The sequence below is a fragment of the Numida meleagris genome, chromosome Z (genome assembly GCF_002078875.1).
Source record: "Numida meleagris isolate 19003 breed g44 Domestic line chromosome Z, NumMel1.0, whole genome shotgun sequence".
Lineage (NCBI taxonomy): Eukaryota > Metazoa > Chordata > Aves > Galliformes > Numididae > Numida > Numida meleagris.
This window is the reverse complement of record NC_034438.1, coordinates 70,247,495-70,272,346: the sequence shown is the minus strand read 5'-3', so window position 1 is coordinate 70,272,346 and position 24,852 is coordinate 70,247,495. Positions and strand designations below refer to the sequence as shown.

General features: G+C 41.3%; 1 protein-coding gene across 1 annotated transcript in view; it reads left to right on the top strand.

The window, feature by feature from the left end:
• Positions 1-24,852, top strand: part of DGKQ (diacylglycerol kinase theta) — an 82,634-nt gene that overhangs the window by 12,779 nt on the left and 45,003 nt on the right. Inside the window, 5 exon segments of the mRNA XM_021379985.1 lie at positions 5,772-5,851; positions 14,434-14,533; positions 19,425-19,510; positions 20,242-20,367; positions 21,824-21,977. Coding sequence (XP_021235660.1) covers positions 5,772-5,851; positions 14,434-14,533; positions 19,425-19,510; positions 20,242-20,367; positions 21,824-21,977 — 546 coding nt within the window.

Sequence of the window (24,852 nt, the reverse complement as noted above, 5' to 3'; positions counted from 1 at the left end):
TTCTATGATTCTATGACTTGAAGGTCGTGGGTGAAGGAGGAGGAAGAATCTCAGGTTACGGTGTATTATGATAAAGGTGGAAGTTGTACAGCCTGATTCTGATGCAGATGTATATTTCTAAATGTGCTTAGTTTTTAAAATGAATACATCGAAGTTTAAGCCTAAAACATGTGAGTGCAACACATTCCAGTTCCAGGTAGAAGGAGTAAACTTGCACTTGAGTTAATGGCTGTGGACTTCCCCCATTTTTCCCCCATCTACTGTTTCGTCTTTTGTAGGAGGACGTGTGTTTAGATAGGTATCATCTGTAACACCTGCGGTTGGACAAAAGCTGGCCACAGTTTAAACTAGTGGAAGCATCTTTCTTTTTCATCCTGCACATTCTCCATACGTTCTGGAAAGTGTAGGTGATGTTTCTCTGTCTACCCAGAGGCTGTGGTGGAGCTGTAGGGCCAGGCAAAGGGCACTCTAGTGCCAGAGCCAGTTGTTTGCTGTAAGCACAACCTTCTCTTTGTCTTGCTTTTCTGAACATCTGACTAGAGGATAGATGTAACCAGGGGTACTGTGCATGGGAAGGACCTCTCTAGAACTGAAAGCTGGCACTGGGGATGTGTGAAATGCTCCTGAGAGAGTTGCAGGAGACTCTTTGAGTGAATTAGTTTTAATATGAGTTTTGTTCCCAGTGGTTGATAAATATGGAGTACATGAAGGGGGAAAAATATCCTTAGAAGTTGTTGAGCCTTGAGCAAGCCTTTACAGGCCAGACAATTAATGAAGTTAAAGTTGTGGTACTGAGTCTAGGGAAACTTGAGCTCAGTGTGTAGATGTCCAAAAAAAGCCTAACTGAAAGCAAGAAGTTACGAGGGAGGGCCAGCTCTGTGCCACTGCAGAAGCTCCGTGTGTGCACTGTCCCTGTGCAGCAGCTGGGTGCTGGCAGGTCGGTAACAGCTTCGTGCAACACCAGATTTTTAAGAAGGGCTTCATTCCCCACACCCTGAACACACCTAGGAGCAGATTTTATTTTACATGAGAGTTACCTGTGTCACTTTTTTTGTAGGGGAATGCAGAGTTTTCATTTGTGCTACACTCTTACAGATGTCGGGCAATACGTCCTGTAAATCCTCTGAGACAGATTTCTTCCAAGTCCTACATTTAACAAGATGCCCCAGAGAATTACTTCTTTTCATTTAGTTTTATTTATATTCACATTAATGAGTTGAGTATGGGGTTTTATGCCTTGCACTTAAGTTGTTCATTTCCAGAAAAATGTATTGTGAGCTGATAGCTGGGAAAACAGCCCTGAGTTTTCAGTCCATTTGTGGCTAAGCTAATGTCTGTTTTAACCACAAGAATAAGCCATTTAGTCAGCTGGGTCATTCAGTTATCTGTAACCGTTGCTAAAAGATTGGAAGAAGCTTTGGTGCAGAGTCGTGACTTGCTCAGGTAAGGGCAGTGCAAGCTAGTGAGCTATGGCACTTGTGCAGATTGAAAGGAAGTGATTTCCCAAGTCACCCAGCCAATACTGAGGAGCTGTGTTGCTGCTTCACCATGGGAAATAAATGAACCCTCCCCACGCTGTCCCTGTGAGAAGGCCAAGGTGTCGTGGTGCTTTTCAGGAATTACTGGCATTTGCTGCGGGTCCCTCGTGCGTTCAGGGCATGCGCTGACACAGCTCTGTGCAGCAGGAAGGTGCTGCTGCATTCAGATGCACGAGCTCTCCCTGGCCCTCAGCCTGACCCACCGTGTGCAACAAGAAGTGTGATGGCCCTGCGTGAGTAGGGGACCGTGTCCTGCAAAAGCCATGAGTCACAGCAGCCAGGAGCACATAGCAAGAGGGAGCTGCCGAAAAAGAGGAGAGCATTAGTGGTCACTGCTGCTTGTGATGTGAGTTTGGGACATAAGTGGGGAGGAGTGGACTGTCAGGATGAATCCAAACTGCAGTCTAGGAACTGTTTGGGTAAGCCCTGCTCCAGGAAAATGTATGGAGGATGTGATTGGTGGAGGAATTTAAATTTACTTTGGAGGTGCTTTTGTCAAACTCAGACTGTGCGCCTGCTGAAGTGAGAGGAGCGCTCTTGGGTACAAACACACGTGTGATAGGTCCAGGGAGTCTCCTGGTAAAGTTATAACACTTCCAGGAGAGGAGCCAATCCACCTCGGTCTTTGCATTGACTTTCCTTGATCCTCTTTGGAGAGCAATTTGGTATCTCTACTTTTAGAGCTACAAGTGCTAAGCATTTTCATATTTAACAAATGCAAAATCAGATACTTATAAATAGAACTGTTGAAGTTAAAAAATGAAAGACTAGTAAGTTCCTTATTTATACATTTATGCATTTTATTTTTAAAAGATCACAGGACTTTGCATTACGTTGAACATCTCCCCAAAGAAGAAACGAAAGTAATCTTCAAAGCCTTCTACGATTTTGCTCAAGACTGTGGTCTGTTCACAAGTGGGAGGAGATAGTGTGTTGAATTTGGCATTCTGTATGATTCTCACCCAGCCCTCACTTGCCTGCGGTACACTGATACATTGCTGGAGTCTGTGCAGGGCAAAATCGACCTCTTTGCTCGTCCCACTTTTGAAACCTGCTCTGGATTCTGACTGGAGGACAGCAAGGCAAAGTGTGGCATTGTAGGGGTTTCAGAAGCCTTTGCTGTTCTAGCAGGGGTTGCACCACAATGCTCAGCTCCTGTCTCCTGCCATCCAGGGCTGGGGAGAAATGTTTTCCGTCTCCTTGGAAGTGTTTTTTGGAAAGCTGCATGTCACGGTTCGTTGCCATACGCTGCCTTTTTCTACAGTGCCCACTGGCCACCTGGCTTCTTGCTGTGGACTGCAAACATCTAATTTATCATGTGATTGGAGTCACCAATTTCTGGGCAGAAGCGACAATGACAAGTTGTGAAACGTGATTGCTGCTGTATGCCTGAGCCTGTAGTTAGGTGCTCAGAATGGTAGCTCGTTACTGAGTTCAAACGCAAAGGAATCTTCTTCCTACAGAACATCCTCCCCTCTTCCTTTCCTTTTAAATGTTTTTGTTTTCCACAGAGTTTCGTGTCTTCTGAAACTTGACAGTGTCTTCTAGCTTGATTTCCCTGGTCAAAGATCGACCCTTAAAAATCCCAAACCTCTTCTGGCTGACAGAATTTCCAGGTTGAATTGAGTTGCCTTTCCAGCAGCACCGAGATAGATTTAGGATTTCCATCCCCACGCATGCAGATATTGTTTGTGTTTCCACTTGTTTTGCTCAGTGTTATTTTATTCTGTGAGGGAGTGTGGAAACTAAAAACAGTGTCTTGTAAGAGTTAGCTCAACCTGACACTAGTTTTGTGGGGGGGAAAGAAGCACATCCTCCCTGCCGAACCTGAGGTGTGGCAAGCAATAGGGAGATTGCTTCAATTCTTCCCTTAAAATTTTAGGAAATTCCTTATTTTGAGCGTTGCTTTAACTGTGTGTTATCAGTCACATGATTCACTTAGCCAGGTTCAGCTAAGCCTCAGGCACTGCCATAAATCAGTGGAAGGGCTTCCTAAAGAAGTGGATGGGGAATATTTTCCAGTGGTGTTGCACGTGGTAGAAGGCAGTGGGGCTAGTAACTGGCAAGCAGCTTTTCTCCTGCAAACCTGCTCCCACTGCAACAAATCAACCCTTCTGCAAGCCTGAACAGCAGCGTTGTGGAGACCTGGAAAGACTCTGGGTTCCATCTGAATTCATTCGTAATCACAGAATCACAGAATGGCTTGGGTTGAACAGGACCTCCAAGATCATCCAGTTTCAACCCCCCTGCTGAGCGCAGGGTCGCCAACCACTAGACCAGGCTGCCCAGAGCCACGTCCAGCCTGGCCTGGAATGCCTCCAGGGACGGGGCATCCACAATCTCCCTGGGCAACCTGTTCCAGCGCCTCACCACCCTCTGTGTAATATAAGTGTGATGAGCATTTACCAGTTCAGTGTAGGGTCTGACCAGTTTTTGGAGTTGGAGGTGTGTCTTACCTCTGCCTGGACGATTAATTATTGTGTTCTTGGTTTCCTCTGTGCTGAAGTGCTCTATGCTCATTCATGTGGCATTTAAATGTGTTGTGTATCTGCATTTTCAGCTGAGAATCTTCTTTGTCATCTCTGTTGATTCTTTCTGCTCCTTATCTGTGCCATTGAGCCAGGAATACCGTCAGCCATAAAGATAGATGTGACACTTCACAGCAGCCAACAGCAGGTTTTGTTCTCCTCTCTTCCCTCTCCACTTCTCATTGCTGCATTGATCACAGTGCTGAGCCACCAGTGATGAATGTCTGAGTGCAGCAGTGACTTGCAGTGCACCTTTTTTCCTGACTTGTGGAGTAATGAAAAGCAAATACCAGCCTATTGCGCACATTAAAATATGAAAGGGGTTGTTCTGGTTTTTGTGCCATCGAAAGGAAAGGTTATTTGCACGAACTGGCAGTAAAGCACATAAAGAAGTGAACCTGCATTAAGATTGTTGTGTTGGCACGTGAGAAGCAGTGAAATCAGAAGGAAGTGAGCAGCAGAAGGAAGAGGAGAAGGAAGTGGTGTGGTGTGCTTTTCATGGCAAGAGCACATGCTGTAAGTATCAGCGATCTAAGTACAGCACATGGGGCTGCAGAAGGGAAGCGGGTTGGATGTTCTGCAGTCACTCATGAAACCTGAAGTGGTGCAGCACGCTTCTGGAAAGCAGGGATGTGGGAAAACTTGCTGAGTACGGTGGCTGTTGCTGCTCACCAGCGATTTTTCTGCCAGAAGCAATGGGAAGGTATTTCCCTGTGAGCTGTGTGTATTTGTACTTGGATTGGAAGAGCAATCTGAAAGGTGGAGGACTCTAAACCATCACTGCATGGCTTTAGTTCCCAGTTAGTGTGAGGTCGTGGGCATGAATAAAATAATCCCTTGTTTCCTTTGCATACCATAATATCATATAAATCCACCATATAGAGCTACAGAAGACGTCATCTCCATGAGAAATGATACTGCAGTCGCTATTCTGGTAAAAAATGTGTTTAGAATCACAGAGTCATTTGAGTTGGAAGGGACCTTTAAAAGTCGTCTAGTCCAAGTCCCCTGCAACGAGCAGGGACATCTGCAGCTCCATCGGGTGCTCAGAGCCCAGCCTGACCATGGGTGTCTCCAGGGACAAGACGTTTAGTAAAGCTTTGGTGGAATTCTGAACCTGTTGCTGACGAAGTTGTAGTAGTAGTAGTAGTAGTAATAATTAATTAGAAGATGCTCTTGACTTTCAAAGCTGCGCGTAAAACTGGTGACATTGTCTCCTTCATCCATTACACTGTGTGTGTACCAGTGCTGTGCTTCCTCCCATTTATTCCTGACACAAGCACTTGCTTTTAGTGGAGCTTGCTTTCAAACATGTCCATCTACTTTGGCTGCATCACTGAGCTATTTTGGACTGTCGGCTGCTGACAGGTTTCTCTCCTGAAAATTCAGAAGTCGTTTTGGTGGTTATAGAGAGAGTGGGAGGGAAGGGGCTGCTGCTGGCCTGTGACAAATTTGTATGAGCTCTCTTCTTTCACTTTCTGTCACCAGCATCTTGGTAACGAGACTGGTTGGAGTTCATGCGCTGCAAGAGAGATGAGCGTTGTGTACGTACTCATAGCTAGTGGGGAGTAAACGCGATTAAAACGATATGTTCCCAGTTGTGTTTCGCCACGCATGATTTTCTTGGTTTGTTTTCCTGTTTGTTTTTCACCACAAGTGTCCCTTTGTGAGAGACTTACTCACGGCTCTCTTTTGATTTCCGCAGTTTGCAATTTTATGTCCCATGAGAAGTGCCTCAAGAATGTCAACATACCTTGTTCGTGTATTGCTCCCAGCCTTGTAAGGGTGAGTAAGCACACACTGTTATGTCTCTTTCTTGTCATAATGGCACGAATTTATCACTAAGAAATATGTGTAGTACAGTTGTGGCTTGTTAATGTTGTAATGCTTAAATCAATTGTGTTAGTCATCACTGAAGCTTTTACTGCTGCTCAGAGGCAAAGTTTGTCATTTCCTTAAAAAAAAATTTCCCTGCTACAGGCGGCTGTAGACAGTCTGTCTTTGAAGAGACATTTGCATTCTTTAACTATTACTAGACATTTTAAGTTGTGCCATTACCTGGAAGTCTCATGGCAATGGAGTGGGGTGACTGATGCATATCAGTGCTCTCAGGAAGCCGTAACGTGTGTATCATACTTAAAGAACTCTGTATAACTCACTTCTTTGTTCTTTTACAGTAATTTCATCTTACTGGGGAAATGCTAAGTTTCCCTGCCTACCGAAGGGGCTATGTTTGGATTCTGTTGATTATTGATCTTAAGAATTTGCTTGCTTATTGTGCCTAGGGAACAAAGTCTTTGCATTAAAAGCACAGGATTTTAAAGTCAAAACAGGGCTTCACTAGATGGTAAGAATTCATGTCTTTATTTTGGTTAATGATAAAATCTTGACTTTTTAGATGCCCTGTGACTTTTTCCCCCATGTAACTTTGTAAGAATTGCTTTTGAAAAAGGGTCTGAAAGGTAGACTAATTTTGAAGATAATAATAATATGCAACTGCAGTATTAAGAATCTAAAATAAAGAGGAAGTAGTGTTTTCTCCACCTGGGAAAGGGTGACAGAAGAGGGTGGAGGGGGAGGAAGCAGGTGAAAACCTTATAGAAGTGGAAGAACATTACAAGTACTTTCAGGAGCCATGTGCAAATGTCAAGTGCGACGTTGGAAAATCAGAATGCATGAATTGTGAACTTTACAGATCTCCCTGACTAAAAGCACAGTTGTGAGATATTCATTGTGTAGATCTGTGGACTTGAGAAGGGAAGATGCGTTCCCTCCTTTGTACACAGAAGAGCGTTACAGGTTTCTTTGCATAGTGGAAACCTGGCTAGGGGATGGGAGGTTTAAAACAGCGCATGAGTGGAGTTACAGGAAGTTAGCCAGTCATTTTTATTTGATGTGCTTTGTCTTAGATGTTAATGCAGTTCAGCCTTTGCTACACGCTTCATCTTCCCCACATACTTTCATCTTGGGAAGTGTAATTTAGATTGGCAAAAAGGAGTCTGGTACACAGACTCCTTCGCTTGCCAGTGAAATAATGAGAAGTATTGCTGTTAGTCCTACAACCCACAATAAAGGGATGTGCAGATAGTGAGAAATGCTATTTCTAAGTATTAACATCTATTCCTGCTTCAGTATGCTGGCAGTCAATCATTGCAGCACGGGAAAGGGAACAGTGACTCAGACTGCACAGGGATCTTTGCAGGAGTGGTACGCAGCCAGCTGAGAAGCATTGGTTTTTTTTCACAGGCATTTAAACACTTGTGATTGTTTCTTTTGTGAATTTGCTCTAAATTTTGTTGTTCAAAGTAGTATTTGTTGCTTTGCTTTTGCATGGTGAAAATCCTGCACTTGAACATTGCGTTAGTTGTGGGCATCAGTTTATGATTTTTTTTTCCCTTGCCAGTCCCCATTCTCTACCTGTCCTAACACATATATTGTATCCAGCTGTTTGTTTTTTACAGATAAAATTCAAATATTCTTCCTGCACAAGTAGAATATCTGAGTGCTGTTGTCTACCCTCCAAGCTGTCATCAGTTTAGTACTGCTGTATTTAGCCTTGTCCTCCTTGGTTATAATGCAACCTTGTCCAGGTTGCATTAGTCCTGGTCTCCTGTGCGAGTGAAGCCGGCCGCATGGGAGGTGTTGTTACACATGCAGGCTCTGCTGAAGTAAGCATTGAATTCAGCACTTGCTTCAGAAACGTAACGAAGCAAAAAGCAAATGATGATCATTTCAGAATGTGTGGAGAGTTTCCTTTTTTTCTCTCCTGTTAGATAACTTGAATCTACCTTTTTATGGAAACGTCTGATGTAGAAGGAGCACGGATGGGATTTTTTTTTTCTGATACTTTCTTCCAGCATATTATTATTCAGTGTTTTACAAGATGATGACGTATTTTTTTTAATCCTGGATTTCATCTAGAGGAAAGGGCAATTGTTGAAGCTCATCATGCTGTGTGTCATTGGATGCTAAGCCAAACTGCGAGAGAATAATTTTTCAGTAGACAGGTCATGGAGACTTCTAATTCCTGAGACCAGGGCTTCCTTCCTGGGGACAGGTAAATGCTCTCAGAGTAAAAAGCATGCCACGTCTGCATCCAGTCTCAGATGATTCTTGATTAATTCATTCTTCAGGCTGCCCTGAGGAGTTTTTTTTCTGCAGTATTGTTCATCTGTCTCACCTGCACTTACTGCTCCAGATTGGATCCAGGTCACGATGTTTCGAAACGAAGTGTCACAGATCAGTCTTCTGAACACATCTGTGTTTTTATGATTTGCAAGGGTGTGATTTGTTTCACTAAGGAGATCTCTGCAACTCTTTCAAGTTCAGACTCTTCTGCCTGTGTTCTGGCAGGTATTTGCGTACTTGGAGGCATTTGTTAGAAAAGAAAATCTAAACAAAAGACAGAATGACAATGAAAACAAAAGCTGAGTGGGTGTGAAATGTGAAGCTTCCTTTGTTAGGTCAGAATGAGTTTCAGATTTTTTGCCTCTTAAATTTGCCATATAAATGTGTGTGGGTGTTTTGTATATAGCTGTACTTTAAAATTAAATGAAAATGATAGTATAATAAAAATAATTCTAGTGAAATGAAGCATTTGTGATGGTTGCTTTTCCTGGAGTCCTTGCTGTATTGATGCTTTGCTGTAATTGTTTCTAAACACTTCCACTTCAGGAAGGGCTGATAGGCTTCACAGAACTTCCTTAAGTGCTTTTCTTCTTACAGCCAGGTTGTCTGGAGTGGAAACATTCTGATTTAGGTCATCAGCTTGTTGCGAAGATTGTCATGCTAAAAATAAGATGTGGCTTGTGGTTCATAACTTGGGTAGCAGCTGCATTCACAAGTTGTGGCGCTGAACGAGAAGATCCTGGAGCTTGCAGCGGTCCGTGCTGGAAGAGCAGGCTTGCTGACCCGAGCCTTTCCCTCTGGGTGCTGTGTTCTGCAGTTGGCTGTTCCTATATTTCCCATAATCTGCTAGAAAAGTTGAAAATAGCAGAGAATAAAGATGACTCTGGTTAGGGTAATGACACCCAACTCTGGTAAGCTGTTCTCAGTTGGGCGGTTTGTGCTTAGTAGACACGCAACAGCAGCATCCGATTCTTCTGCAGCTGAAGGGCTTTTTTTTAGGATGCAACCTCTCTTTCACTGATTTCATTCTCTCCTTACTTCTTCTTCCCTGCCCAAGAAGCAGGGGGATGCGCCAACAAAAGGACAGACAAAGATCATCAAAGTCTTTTAATTCCTTCACTTGCCTTGTAGTTATAAACTTCCTCCGTTCTCATTCAGCTGTCAGAGAGGTCTGTTGGATTTTCCTGTCATTGCTTCAGGAGAGAAGAGAGAAAAAATCAGAGCCCAGTTCTGGAGAATCATTACAGTAGTTGCAGGTGTTACAAGTTCTCCTTGTGGAAAGTGCTTCAGTGAATGCCTGGTGAATGTTTTCACTGCTTTTCATGTCAGACTGTAGTGCAAGACAGGCTGAAATGCAGTGCTTGTAAATACGCTGGTTGGCATTCTGTTCTTCTGCAGGTTATTGTGTATTCTGCATGCAGCTGTCCATGGACTCTTTGCCCCACTTGTCTTGTTTATGTAAGTGCTTTTGGAGGAAGGAGGGGAGGAGTTAGATCTGTAACATGGAATTAGAAGCAAAACATGAATGCTTAATATTTTTCTTACATTTTATGAAAAAAATATTTGCATGGGGAGAATTCTTTTTTCTCTTTATTCTTCCCCTTTTGTTTGGCTGTAGTGAAGTGGCTTTGTTGGTGATGTGTGGGCTTTTTCACCTGTGAGGTCTGCTTTAGGAAACCCTTCACAGGTGGATTGGACTCAATGATCTCTACTGTTGTTCTGGGATTCTGTGTCTATCATGGCAATGGTTGGAGTCCAGACTGATCTGATTTTGCCTGGCAGCTTGTTGGGCAAACCCCACCACCTTCTGCAAGCAGGTCTGACCCCCAGCTCTACAACACTTGGCCCATAGCTGCTCTGTGATTCAAGTGGAACTGCCTGGAGCATGCCAGCCACATGCCATAATTTAGAAGCTGAATGAGGTGTAAAATTGTTTATTGCTAATCCTTACACTGCCCCAATTTTCATCTTTTTCCTCCCCAAAGTGATAGCCAGCCACTGAGGTAAAAGGGAAGGGCTGGCACTCCCTAGTCCATGAGCTGCAGAGAGCTCGCTGCAGTGTGCTGTGCTGGTGCAAGCTGCCTGGTACCTTAACACTCCCAGGATAGCCCCATGGCCATACTGGTGACCCTTCAGATTCAGAAGTGGCATGGAATGTCACTGAGTTTGTTTCTTCTAATTCGTAATGTTTATCTTGATAAAAGTTAGTTTCCAGTGTAGCAATAAAAGCAAACAGTAATGGTGCTGCGCATATCAGCTTCTTTTTCCAGGATGAGAAAAGCTCGTACAAGCAACTCTTAATTGCAGTGCAAAGCTCTTACACGGATCTTACTTTATAGTCAGGTACAATAGATTGCTGATTTGAAATGGTATGAAGTTTGCTGTACAGTTCCCATCCTGAAGAGTCCTTGAGAGCTAATTTGGATATGAGTAGCTAAGGTCTAATGTCCTATCTTGGACATCTGTAGCGTGAAGAAATGGTTTCTGGATGTAGTGAGGTAACTTGTGGATACCTGCTTTGTTCCCCTCCATTAGCACCAATTAACGTTTTGGTAACTAATTCTGAGTATTTAAATTACTCTTCTCTCCCATTCTACAGTAAGTTATCATTTCACTTGGTATTCTTACTCAATTTCAAAACTTCCACTTGAGATTTGCACTTGAAGGTGCTTTGTGGCACCAGCTGACACCGTAGAGCACAAAGGAAGAACCTCGTTTTCGACACAAAGAGTAATTTACATTCTTTGTATGTAAAAGGAAGAAGTAGAAATACAGTGCAAAACGCAGTGTATTTATGTTGCAGAAATTATTTCACTGATAAATCAGTGAGGCTTCAAGTGAGTGAAATGGCTGTCTGTGATTGATGAGCGATAAGTAATTAACTGAAAAGACGCTAATACTGGGGAAAGTTGTGTCGCAAAGTTAGCTTCTCTGAGAGAGAGTGTGGTCTTTATGCGGCCATCAGAAGAGGGGACAGGGGCTCCAATCAGATCTGATCACCGCAGTAGAGCAAAGCCTTGGGTGTCAGAATGAGCCCTGAGAGCTTTGGATAAGGGAGTAGTTTTCTACTGGAGTCAGCAGCATATATAGATGTTCTTGTTTCAGAAACACCTACACATTTGGATTTTTATTGGCAAATTTTTTTGGCGCTCTGTTTCAGTCCTGTACTTCGACCCCATAGAACAGTCCACAAAAGACCTCTGTAACTAGCCTTGTGAGCAAATTGTGAAGTAATTTGCTTCCAGGCTAATTTTGCTCATCTTAAAAATGCCATGGTGTTTTTTGAGCTGAAAGCGGATGTTTTCAAGTTAAATCCTCTTTTCCCAGCCTTTGGAAGCTCTTGCGAAAGTGTTTGTATCCTTGACTCTGCCCATGATCCACACATTCTAGGTGGTAGCTGGGCTGCTCTCTACGTAGTGATTGCATCTCAGTGGAAGAGCGTGTTAAATTGATAACTTGCTGTTATCTGTGTGCATGATGCCCTATGGCCTTTCAAGAGGAGGAGCAATTTTAAAAGATTCTTTCCTGTGCTTTTATTCTAAAGCTTGTAGTAGTTTGTTGCTGGAGATGCATTCATTGCTGTTCATTACATATGATGTAGTTGCATGGTTTTGTGCTCTGCACTTGCACAGATTTCTGTAGAATCAAATTTCATTGCTAGCCAATACAAACTGTTATAGAAATGTGTAACACTAATGCTTTGGATTTCTTACCAGATGGCAGCAAACTAAGTAGGGACTAGGAACGTCCTGTACATCAGTACAAGGTCATCCTGGAGATTGTGCTGGAGTGTTAGCATTATACTTTCTGTTGATGCATTTCTGATCAATACTGTAAGGGCACCTAGATGTCACTTAGTGGTATTGCTAGTAGAAATTTTCTGCATCTTTCTCCGGAAATTGATTTCAGTGGCTTGCATGAAGTAATTTAAGGACTTGAATTGAAAAAGAAGTTTCAACTCCCATCAATTATTAACTTTCTTGCTGTAAGCCCCCTTCTGTGTCTGTCGTTTGCTGCACTTGTACAGGTGAATATAAATTAATGAATAATAGATAACATTTCGTATGCTGGCATGCTGCCTCACTGGCTTTCTCTGTCTTAAAAGTTTTGTACTGTTTATATATAGGGTGCTTGGAACTTCTTCAACAGCAAAAGTAATGTAGTGAGCTGCTAGGAAAAACAGCGTGTGATTGATCAGCTGGCTCATTGTGTTCTACTGGCTCTTTTCCTTATTTTTTTAATCATCCCATATCCTTTTCCAGCAGGCTCTGCAGTAGTTTTATATGTATAACTTCTAAAGCAAATCAGAAGGAGAAGTCATAATAAACAAAGCTTTTTTGACTCGTTTCCAAAAGCAAGAATTTGAAGGAAACGATTCCTTTTCCTTTTTCTTCTACTTTTTCAACCCAAAATCTTAGTCAGTGTTTCTTTTCTTTTTGGCGCTGACTCAAGTCTTCAGAGGATCATCACCAGGGTTTGAATAGAATTTAGACTGCAGAATTTAGACTTCTCTTCTTCCCTTTTGCCTTCTAGATAAGCATGGTCAGGCCCTTGATAAGTTTGTCTCTTGTCAAAGTACAGTCTTGCAGTCTTTCCCAAAATAAACGCTGCTTCACGCAAAACTGTTTTGATCTATAGAGTGTCCTTCAGATAACTTTTCTGCTTATTAAACACTATGGCAGTAACGAAAAGCCCGCATTTCTATGCCCATTGTAAGATAAAGAAGCCAGACTCAAGGCAGGGAAAGTAAAGATTTAAATTTCAAACGCCGGTTGTTGAAACGATTGCAAGTCCATGCTGGGTGTCCAAAGCACGTTATTGAGCACTCAGAGGTAACAAAGGTCTCTCTTGATTAACCTCTTGATTAAACATCCAGCAGTATTATTTTCCTCTCAGGTTACATTTGGCAGAGCTTTATCTTGCGTATTTCATTGTGCACGCTCAAAGTACAGGGTTGTGGAGCGTAACTATGCCGATGGTTTCGGAGGCGGAACTAGGCCTTCATCAGTGGAGGGGCCGTTCTAGGTCTCCAAGTTCTGTTTCAGGATGTGTCCGATCTGCTGCTAGTTTTTCACAGGAAAACTCTAAAAGGAAAATACTCAAATCCGTGTCAAAACTTAGGAGTTTTGTTTGCTTATGCATTTGGTAGGAAAAGGTGTTTGTGGTTACGTGTACCTTAAGTCACTATTTCTTAGGCTTTTTCTGGGAATGATTGATTATATTTCATGCTTCATGAAACCGTGTGTTAGCCCCCACAAGGTTTTTTTTTTTTTTTTTTTTTCCTTCTTGTGATGCAAGAGCCAGAAGATAAATCTGATGTGTTTGTCATGAAGGGCCTGTGGGTTACAAAATAAAACAGTTTAGAAATCTGGAAAGTTACTAACCTAAATCACGGCGCAATCTTATGGAAGTTATTTGAATTCTCACAGCTTAAAGATGCAATTACGCTTCTCTGTTCTAATGTAAATGTCGGTTTTGACAAAGGTATGTGTCTGGTAGGAATGGTGGTCTCTCTTTACGAGTGTAAAGCTCCAGTTCCTTCATAGGAACTTCATAGTTCCTTCATATTCCTTCATAGAATCACAGAATGCTTCGTGGCCGCATTCACCTTTTAGAAACTGTCTTGAATGTGTCTTTAGAATATTTTGTCTGAGGATAAATATGTGTATGCAGCTGTTACTGTTTAATGGTCTTTGATTCAATTTGGATTGGAAGGGCCCTTAAAGATCGTCCAGTTCCAATCCCACCGCCATGGGCAGGGATACCACGGTAGTGTTCGTTTTTCTTTCTTCCATTATTTTTTCCAGCCTCCACCTCAGAGTGGTACTGTAGCTTTCAGTCTTCGATCTGAGCTTTGATCTGGCTTTACTGAGCTTTTGTAAACTGTCTTGAATGCGTCTTTAGAGTATTTTGTCGGAGAGCATCTGCGTGCAGCTATTACTGTTTAATGGTCTTTGATTCAATTAAGAATACTTAAGAGATCATCTGAGGTTTCAGGTAAGGGAAATCTTAGCATTCATGGCACTGAACCATCAGGAAGCTGGCTGGCACTTAAAACTATGTACATTTATTTATATATTTAAATGCAGATTTAAATACATATAATATTTGTTCTCAGTTTTACCGAAGTACACGTTATATATACTGTCCTGTGTTGCGCGATAAAGCAGCTTCTGTGAGCCATAAGCACTGTTTTGAAAGCTGCAGCTGATGATGTTTCATGTATTCTTCTTTGACAGGTTCCAGTTGCACACTGCTTTGGGCCTCCAGGACATTACAAAAGAAAGTTCTGCACAGTGTGCAGGAAGTCACTGGAGTCACCTGCCTTTCGGTGCGAAGGTAATTTAAAATGCTCCATTTGTGTAGCCATCCAGTAATTTGTGTGTCATCCAGTAATGTGTCCCTGGCATACAGTGCTTATGTGTATACATACTCGTATATATGTACATACGTGTGTGTACGTATATGTATATATCACGATAATGCCCTTACTGTGTTTTTCAGATTTTGTTATCCATTTGTTGACAACGGAAATGTGTACATTAAATCTAAGGCACCACAAATCTGTAGTCTTGATGATGTGTTGTAAGTCCATGCGAAAGATGTGCAAAGAATGAGAAACGTTTATGGCAAAATAAAGACTTCCTCTGGTGAAATAATTTCTTTTTCCAGTGGAAACCTTTGTTGCAGGGAACTTCAGGTATTTGCGCTTCTGAAACCTTCCCCTTTCTACGAAGGAAAGGAATATAACTTTGTGTGTTACTAGTCTCAGGTGTCCGTAGCTTTCAACGGGGATGAGGTGCCTTTTGGGGAAAGTTACTTGATTATTTATCAAAGTAGTACTACTCTTTGTGTTCTGCCATAAATTCTCTTAAAAAAAAATTCAAGATATCACCCAAGCACCATGATTTCAGGATCCATTGATTTGAAACATATGTTGGCGCGAATACTTCACGAATTTTGATGTGATGCAACTCCTTAATTCTCCCTTGATATTCTTGTCTTAAATTTTTGTTGATCTTTGTTACGTTGAGGTTGTGAGGTTGAATAGTATTTAGAGTTCTAAATGAATACTACCTGTGAACTGTTGTTTTTTTTTTTTTTCTTGCCTTGTTTTGTTTTGTAAAAGAAGTTAAAAAGCCTACAGAGGGGGATTTAGCGTGCTTTCAGCATTGGCCTTATAAAGATCATAGAATCATAGAATGAGCTAGGTTGGAAAAGACCGACAAGGTCATACAGTCCAACCATCCACCTACCACCAATAACCCCACTAAACCATGTCTCTCAACGCTATATCTAAATGTTTCTTGAACACCTCCAGGGACGGTGACTCAATCACCTCCCTGGGCAGCCCATTCCAGCGCCTGACCACTCTTTCACAAAAGTAGTGTTTCCTAATGTCCAGCCTAAATCTCCCCTGGCGCAACTTGAAGCCATTCCCCCTCGTCCTGGCACCAGTTACAAGAGAGAAGAGGCCGACCCCCAGCTCACTACAACCTCCCTTCAGGTAGTTATAGAGAGCCATGAGGTCTCCCCTGAGCCTCCTCTTCTCCAGGCTGAACAATCCCAGCTCCCTCAGCCGCTCCTCATCAGCCCTGTGCTCCAGACCCCTCACCAGCTTCGTCGCCCTCCTCTGAACACGCTCCAGGCCCTCAATGTCTTTTTTGCAGTGAGGGGCCCAAAACTGGACACAGTACTCGAGGTGGGGCCTCACCAGGGCTGAGTACAGAGGGAGAATGACTTCCCTACTCCTACTGGCAACACTAGTTCTGATACAAAAGATAATGTCTTACTTGATGCAATCACTTAGGTGCATGTGTAGGGAAAATGTTTCTCAGAGAATTTAGACTTTAAATTATGCAGTGTTTTTTTTGCTTCTACTTTTGTCTGGTGAATTTCATAAGAAATCTAAAATTTATTCTACTGATGAATTGGAATCTGTCACTTAATATAGTGGGATGGTCAAGGAGATACTACCACACAGTCTCTTCCCATGCCCTATTGTAATTAGCTTTCAAAACTGGTGTGGGACATGAAATAAACCAAGAATCTGAAAAGAAAATATTCTCTAGCTATGCCTTCTTAGCTCTTGAAAATAGCTTTTAGTTTAGTGATCTGTTTTAGTTAAAGCTTTCTAAATTTTGCCTTCATCTTTTTACAATCTTAATTATATTCTATTACCTTTGTACCTGTTGCCAGTGAATATATTTTTTCAGAGGTTTCCAAGAAACATGTGAAATCACTTTACAATGAGATAATACAGATGTGTAGGCATTTTTTCTGGTTTGTTGGAGATCCTGAATTGTGTTCCGGGATTCAACAGATTTTGTTTGTGTTGCATGTTGTGGGACTTTGCTGTTCCATGTTCTGAATACCAGCAGCTCTACAACTTTTGTTTCTTTGACTTTGCAAAAATGTAGCTCAATTGAGATTAATAAAATCTCAATTTTATTAATACCCCTCCCCCCTGAAAAAATCCTTCCTCTCCTTTCCAAAAATACTTCTAGAATTTGTTTTAGAAATCAGCTTCTAAATACAAATGTAGATGTTAGACTTGCTTCCTTTTTTGCTCATTTGTAATGGCTGTGCTTAATAGCACAAGTCTGCTGTTGGTTATGATGTTCTCCTCTGACATTGAGGTTTAAAGAATTTTTCTTGGAAAATTTGGCATAACTGAGACAGAAAGTGTGGCTAACGTGAAGTTATTTTTTCTAAGCAAATGACTGGCATAATTGGAGATACTTTTAAAACAACTGACATGGGTTGCTTTAGGCTCTCCATGTCCTGCAATATCTTTTTTGGGTTTGTTTTTTTTTTTGAAAGGAAAGTCATCAGACGAGTACTATACGCTGCGCATGTGTGATACGGCATCTGTCTTCAGAAACTAGCATATATGTATGTTAACTCCTGCTAAGATTGGTACATACACCTCATTGGCAAAAAAAATAGAATATTTGGTATCCAGTCTCTACTGACAAATATTAACTACTTTGGATAGCTGCTTTGTTGTAGAATTCACTGAAAACTGTTCAACCTGGACCAAGGATGCTGGATGTTCCGTTTCCTTTTCTTTCCAAGAAGGAATGGAAATAAAAGAGGAAAAAAAAAAAGAGCAGCACAAACATTTGTTAATACTGGTTGCTTTGTAGTAGTTTCTTTTAAGCATCAGTCAGGAACAGTAAATTGTGAACTTCTACTTAATGACTGGATTTTATTTATTTTTTGAGGAGTGTGGGTAACATTTTAAAGGCTATCCTATCAAGTTTGTATTTGTGAAATACGTTCACAGCTCTTCCATGATAAACTTGAACAGAAAACCTTTGTTTTGTTATGACTTAAAGAACTGTGTAGGAAATGGAAATGCTGCTAAAGATGGAACTGGTGGGCACACTGATTTGAATTGATCTTTACACATGAACAGCTTTATCTTTCCATCAGTGGTATTGCTGCCTTAGGGGTTTAACTCCTGTGACACTCCTGCCCTTCACATGCATGTGTTTCCTTCTAATTGTGAGCGGGGACTGGTGTCAGTAACAGCAGGGGAGTGAATGATTTTAAAACCTTCTGTATTCTTACACAGGATAGCGGAGGGCGGTGTGTGTTTGTGTTAGCAGAGTTAATGATAAAAAAAAAAAGTTTTTGTTAACTCCTTGAAACCATAATCTGATCTACAGAAACTTCTGCTGTTAGTGAAGCTATGGCTCAGAGCACCTAGTTTTTTGTGAATTTATTCAATAATAAAATATTCCTGTTCTCTCTGTAAGCATGGTTTAGGGGGAAGCACGAGCTGAGGAGGAGCCGTGTCACAGCTCATGTAAGATTGCTGAGCAGAGGAAAGGCCCACGGGATGAGAACTGCATTCATTGTTGAGATGGCTCGCTGTGCTTTGGGGTGGTGGTAGATGTGCTTTCTCCAGGGCTGCAGTAACACAGTGTTAGTGTGACCACCTTTTCTAGAGCTTGCAGAGCACTTTCACAATGAGGTGTTACACTTAGGAAGTCGAATGCTGTTTTCAGGATGTTTTCTGGTAGCATAGATAGCATCCGCAGTTCCTGCATTCCAGTCTTCAGGGTACAGTCTTCAGGTTATTGCAGCGTGCTTGGATCGATCACCTGTTTTACAGGGGAGAAATTACATTTGGAGAACATGACTCTTACCTCTTACTTCTGTTTACTTGAGCAAGAAATTGGATGCCTTCCCAGAGCACTTGTGTAGACAAGTCTTTAAAAAGCAGCTAGCGATAGATCTTCTTATACATCTGATTGTCTTCTTTAGAGAGCAGTCCTGACCTTTGCAGTATGAAGCTAGACACTGAGGTCTTTCAGTTGTTTTTTTGTGGTTTTCTGTTTTTTTCCTGTGTACCCTTTTCTTTCACATCTGATAAGTTAGAGTTTAAGAAATAAAGACACCTACCCATCATTCTCAGGCTTCACTAAAACTTCTGTCTGAAGTGTCTCAGGTGTTTTGGAAGACACCGTGAAGCTTACTTAAGAGAAAGCGCTGAGAAAAATTAGCATTTTCCTTTTCCTGACAACAAAATTGTGCTTTACAGTATGCTACCATAGCTTAGACAGATCTCTGCGATGAATGTACACATTCGTTCTGGTTGAGTTTAAAATTCAGTGCTCAGTGTGTCATCCAGTAATGAAGAGGATTTATTTCATGAGCAAATGAGGCATTCAGGCCGCTGTACTCTGCCCAAGAAGGAAGCCACCTCAGGGCTCCATCGGGTTTGGGAAGGGTTTGGAGCACACTTTCAGGAAGATAATTTACATTGGCTCTGCTCTTGATGTTCAGGTGCAGAAGAGAAACTTCCTGTTACTGCTTCTAACATTGAGTTTTTTGGATTTGATTAAATCGAAGTAGACTTCAGGGGTGACAATACTAGAGTAGGCACTGTTCCTGTGAAAAGGTGTAATAAGCCAAACACTTGCTACAAATTCAGCTTGCTGTATTAGAAGAAAAAAGGCAAGTAGTTACGAGCAAAATTAGCTCAGCCTTTCCTCATATTTGCTGCATTAATTTAACACAAAGGAAATGGAGCAACACACAGGGTAGCGCTGATAATCTTTTATTGCCTATCTTTGCTGAGCAGAAAAGAGCATGAAGGGACGAAAATACATTGCAAAAAGGTACTGGAGGAAGTATAGGGTGGAGAGAGGAAGGAACAGAGGAACTGCAGAAACCAAGGGACTCTGACTTAGAGATTTTCTTGTTTTCATCTTTTCAGTCTGTGAGCTGCACGTCCACGCGGATTGCATCCTGTTTGCTTGCAGTGACTGCCGGCAGTGCCACCAGGATGGGCACCAGGACCACGTAAGTGTCAGTTTGTCCGCTGCAGAAAGTGGTCACACATTTTCACTACAAAAATAAGGGTTAGAGGTGTGAGAGACAAGAGTCCTGACCCTTTTCTTTTTCTTTTTTTTTGCACAGGCTGACAATAAAAAAAAGCTCTTTTGCAGCTTATCTGTAGACAAAGACTTGTGGCAATGGAATACATTGCAGATAGTGAGATGAACTTAGATTCTTGAGGTTTACAGAATTCTTGCTGAAAAGTCTGTGCAGTGTATGCTGTGTCCTAATTAAAAGGTGAAACCGGCGTCTGTCATCTTTCTAAATACTTACATTGTAGAAGCTGGTATGAAATTATTTTTTTCCTGTAGAGTAAGCTGTTGAGTGCAGTGCATCCCTGGTGAACATTACAACATTACTGTCTTGCTGCAGTCTGTCAGAGATGAGAATTCCTGACTTCCCACTGTCCAATACACGCACAGTGCTACTCTTCCAGGATTTACTTTTTACTCTTTAAGAATGCTTGGTTTTGGTGGACTGCAAAGACAAAGCACCGTATAATAAATGTTTGGGTAGTTTGATACGGTCTTTCTATGAAATGTAAGATTGTTGTGGGTCTTACTTCTTAGTAAAAAAAAAATAACATTCCTGATCTGCTTTCTAAGAGCTTTTTGAATTACTCATTTTAAATTAGGTTGGAGGTGTTTCTGTAGCTGTTGTCATATGTAATGCTGCGTTGTGATGTTTTCTACCAGGACACTTACCATCACCACTGGAGGGAGGGAAACCTTCCTTCAGGAGCTCGCTGCGAAGTTTGCAAAAAAACCTGTGGCTCTTCTGAGGTGCTGTCTGGCATGAGATGTGAATGGTGTGGCCTCCTGGTATGTTGTGCTGTTGGTTCTATTTGTGGGAACCAGATACATTTTTATATATGGAAAATGTATACATATATTAAATACGTGTGTGTGTGTGTGTGTGTGTATTAGTTGGGGCCATCTCTGCCCATAGCAGGGGAATTTAAACTGGATGATCCTTAAGGTTCTTTCCAACCTATTTATGAAATAGAAAGAAAATATGTTTGTTTTTTTTTTCCCGTTAGCCACTAAAATGAGCAATTTGCAAAATCAAAGTTAAACTTCATGTATAAACAGTGGAATTAAAATTGAATGGAGGCTAACTTGTGCTTAAAGATTTCAGCTAGTAAGCCTGCAGTTAATTTTGGTGCACAAAATCTGAAGTTCTTTTAAATCACACGTGTCCCAAATGGTCAAAGACTTATATTCCAATGTGCATATTCCTCTGCCAGTGCCAAATAGTCTTAACATGTAATTTCATTTTTAGTAGCCGGTGCTAGTTTCTGTCTTTTTTTCTTCCACATGACTGACACTTAATTCCTATGCAGGATGCTTGTGTCCTTCAGTAGCCTTCATGAATGCCAGTCTGCTGTGTAGATCAGAATTAGCCCCTCAGCTGAGTACTACCTTTTGTTGAAATGTGATTGCAGTGCAAGTTAACACCTGGTGCAGGTGGGAACCGAGATGTGCATCTGGTGAACTAAACCAATTTGTCACATAATGCAAGATGAGGCACACTATGTAGTAATCATTTAGAATGAAAGCCTGATGCTAGGCAATATTTCAGAAATTATTGGAATCATTTATTTATTTATTTATAAAATAGTGTTTCTTGTATTCGGAAACTGATTCATGATTTCTGAGGTGGCGGGAGCTGTCTCTGCAAACAGCCTCACAAATGTGGCGTGCTGCATGGCCACAGTTACAAGGCATGCTTATTCAACAATGGTGGACAATCTAGGACAATTAAAAAGACAGAAACAAGCCAGATGTGTCTTGAAATAGAACTCCAAACATATTTGACCCCCCAGAATTTCACAAGCTGGTACTTGCCAGCAAGTTACTTATGTACTTACGCTAATAGCAGGTTACTGCTATTTAGAAGTTGTTCAGTTTAACCTGTCTGCCTTTCTCATGTATCCCGGGAAGTGTCCATGTAGAACAGAAGATCCATGGCCTGAAAGCAAGATTTTAATTTTTACAGAGATCTATGTAAAAATCACTAGATTGTAACAGAGCAGATTTGTAATACTTGTAGTTTCTTCACTTGTTAAAACTTCCCATCGTTCTTTGTTTGACAGCTTAATGGAGCAAATTAAAATCTAGTGTGAAAAAATGAAAATGACTGATGTCAAGAAAGTGATTTACAAAAGGTCTATAAACATCCTAGCTGAATTTTTGCTGTTGCAGAACATATTTTGTTATATACATACTAGCTTTCTTGGTCTTTCAAAAAATGTTCAACTGATGCTCCTATTTGCAGGCTCATGCTGCTTGCTACATAGTTGTCACACCGGAATGTACTTTTGGAAGATTAAGGAACATGATTCTTCCTCCAAGATGCGTGAGGTTATTTTCTCTCAACTTCAGCAAACTGCATTGTTTTCGAATATCAGAAAACCTGCAAACAGAATCAGGTAAAAGCTTTCGAAGTTGGACGCAACTACTTGATGTGTGTGTTTAACCTAGTGTTATAGTCCTCTGCAGGCTATGATTGCTGATTTTCGCTGACGTTTTGTGGCAGTACTATAACTTTTTGCTGATTTGAGGGACAGGGTAGAGATTGTAAATGCATAGTGTGCAAACTGCTGAAACTTCTGTTTGCTGTTACAGGGCAATTGGAAAGCTGCTCTTTCAGTAGCAAGCATGCAGCAAGTGAAAATCTGAACTCCAAAAATTTTCTTAGCAGATTACTGTTGTGATAAACACTTGCTGATATACTTGATTTTTATTTAGCTTGTGATAGAAAATTTTTTTATTTGCCTCTCTTTAAGTGTTTGCCCTTCTAGGACTTCTGTGCTGAAGGGAAGTCATGTATTTAGCAGGGTAATGTTCTGCTGCCATCTAGAGTGTGCATTTGTTTAGCAGCTCCTTAGGATGAAGGCAATTCTTTCGAACCACTGAAGTATTTTTTGATTAATATTTTGATTCTGTTTTTGAAAAGCTTTGCTTTTTGCGCTTGAATACAGTATACAAGGTAGGAAAAACACAGGTCTCAAAAGTCAAATGTTTGCAGCTGCTCTTTTCTCAGCCTGACAGGCTGTTCTTGAACTTTCTGCTTTGAACTCCTTTCTAGGATTGCTTTCAGTGCACTTTGGAGGCAGTCATATGCTAGCAGGAGCCATGTGCTGGCATATGCAGGAGCTATAGCAGCAGTGATGCTGCTGCAGGAAGCACATGACCCTAATCCTACGTAGTGTACATACAGGGAAGGGACCTACAAAAGTGTGCAGGGCCAGGGGGGGTCTAATGTGGTTTGTTTGTTGCTGGGCCTGATTCTTCTCAGTGTATTATTTTTCTTTTTAACGAATTTGCTTCCTCACCAGAGGAAGGTGAAGTACGGCACATACTTGAAAGTGATGTAGTCTTTAATTCTTCCAACATAATACCAGAAATAAATAATCCAGATGAGGTTGGTTATACTAGGAAAGTCCTTATGAATCTTGAGTTCTGTGTTGTTAGGTATTTGACAAGTTTCCCAGAAGGTTTAATGAAGGAACGCTTATGTTATTATTAACAAAAGTTAATCACAAGCCTTTTAAACAGCTTGTTTTGGTATGATGTCTGTGATATTAAACAAGTTTGTCTCTTAAACAGTGGTGTGCTCTTCTAGTGTGTCAGACTTAAGTTTTTTGTTTTAATTTGTAAATCATTTCTAAATAGAACATGAATACAGAGCAGCGTGAGGGAGATCATCCAAGGTTACTGCTGCACCTTCTAGTTTCTTCTTCATTATTTTATGTGCTGGAAGAGAAAGATTGTGACTTCAGTGCATGGGGTACTCATTAACCGTACCAATGTTATTAAACACATTCAAGTTTGTTGAAGTAATAACGTTGTTTGCATTCCTTTAATTAAAATGTACGCCTAGTACTTCGAATCAAAAGAATGCTGTATAGATCCGTTGTTAGCTGGTGGTCAGGGACAGGCTCGAGGGGAATGGGAGGTACCCTTGTGCTCTTCTACAGTAATGCTGTGTGGATGGGTGAGTCAGTTGTTGGTATGCCCTCAGAGACCTTGTCATCCCAAGCCTGATGCTGCACCAAGTGATGTGAGAAGAACAGTGGTCTTTTTTAACTTGGATGCATCTGTGCTGGCTCCTTCGCATTACTTTTCGGTATGGGACTGTTAGGTAGGATCTGATGTGATTAGCCTAACTGTTGCCCAGAGGAACGGAGGTAAATCAGAGCATTTTCTCTGCTTGGCTACAGGAACAGCCTCTGCTTTGAGAGTAGGGAGGGGGACGAACACACAGAAGAAACTTGTATGAGATGATGGGCTTTATGAAGGAGGAGAAAAGAGCATGATACCATACTGGTGCCATACTGTGGGATAAGAGGAGAAAGGCCGTGTAATGTAATGCTAAATTCCATTTGAGGTTGAAGTTTTTCGTACATGCCATTCCATGCCTGCCCCACAAGTCTCCTGTCTTACTGTATTTCAGAAGTCTTCAAAGAGCTTCACTGGAACAGTTTGAGGATGCTGTTTGTGTAGATTTCCCTGCTATACGGACTGAGAAAGAATCATAAAAAAAAAAAGATGTCAGCTCTTTTCCATCTAAACTGAGAAAAATGGAAGGACAGGGAGTAGACAGGAATTATTTCATTTATATTTCTTTTTTTTTTTTTAATTTGATTTTGCTTGAAGTGAAGTTGTAGAAGGTAGAAACTTCATCTGTATGTCACTTTAAAAAAGGCAAATATTTCAGTACTTCTATATTAAAAAAAAGAATACACAAAAAACGCCCAACTCAGTAGCATTACTATTGATTATTATTGCCATCTGCTGAAGCATTAACCAAAAGTTCTGCAGGCTACTTGGTCTCCAGTTTAGGGCTCCTGCTGAGTGCTGTTCTTCACATGTTGTAATTCTGCTGTTTGGAAGAGTTTCCCTCCATTAGGATTCTGATTTCCCTAGCCCCTTTGTTGGTCTGAAGTTCTATCTTAATGCTTTCAGTGTTTTTGTTTTTCATGTTACAGGGCTTTTTCCCCTTATTTTGCTCCCAAATTTCCTGCCTTCTGCCTCTAGGCCTATTTTTTATAAAGTTATTGCCTGGCTTGTAATGCAGTCAATACTGGCTGAGAATTTCAACAGGTGGGAGTATGAAAACCGTGATATCATCAGTACATTGGGTTGGCTTTTGTGGCATACTGCTGCTTCCCTTAGAGAAGAAAAGTATATCACTTTTTGGATTTGCACCAGTTTCCTTTAGTGGACCCTGAGCATCAGGAATGATAATGTAGTCAGGATGTTATCTTCATACAGTCAAATTTAAATGTTAGTAGGTTTTCT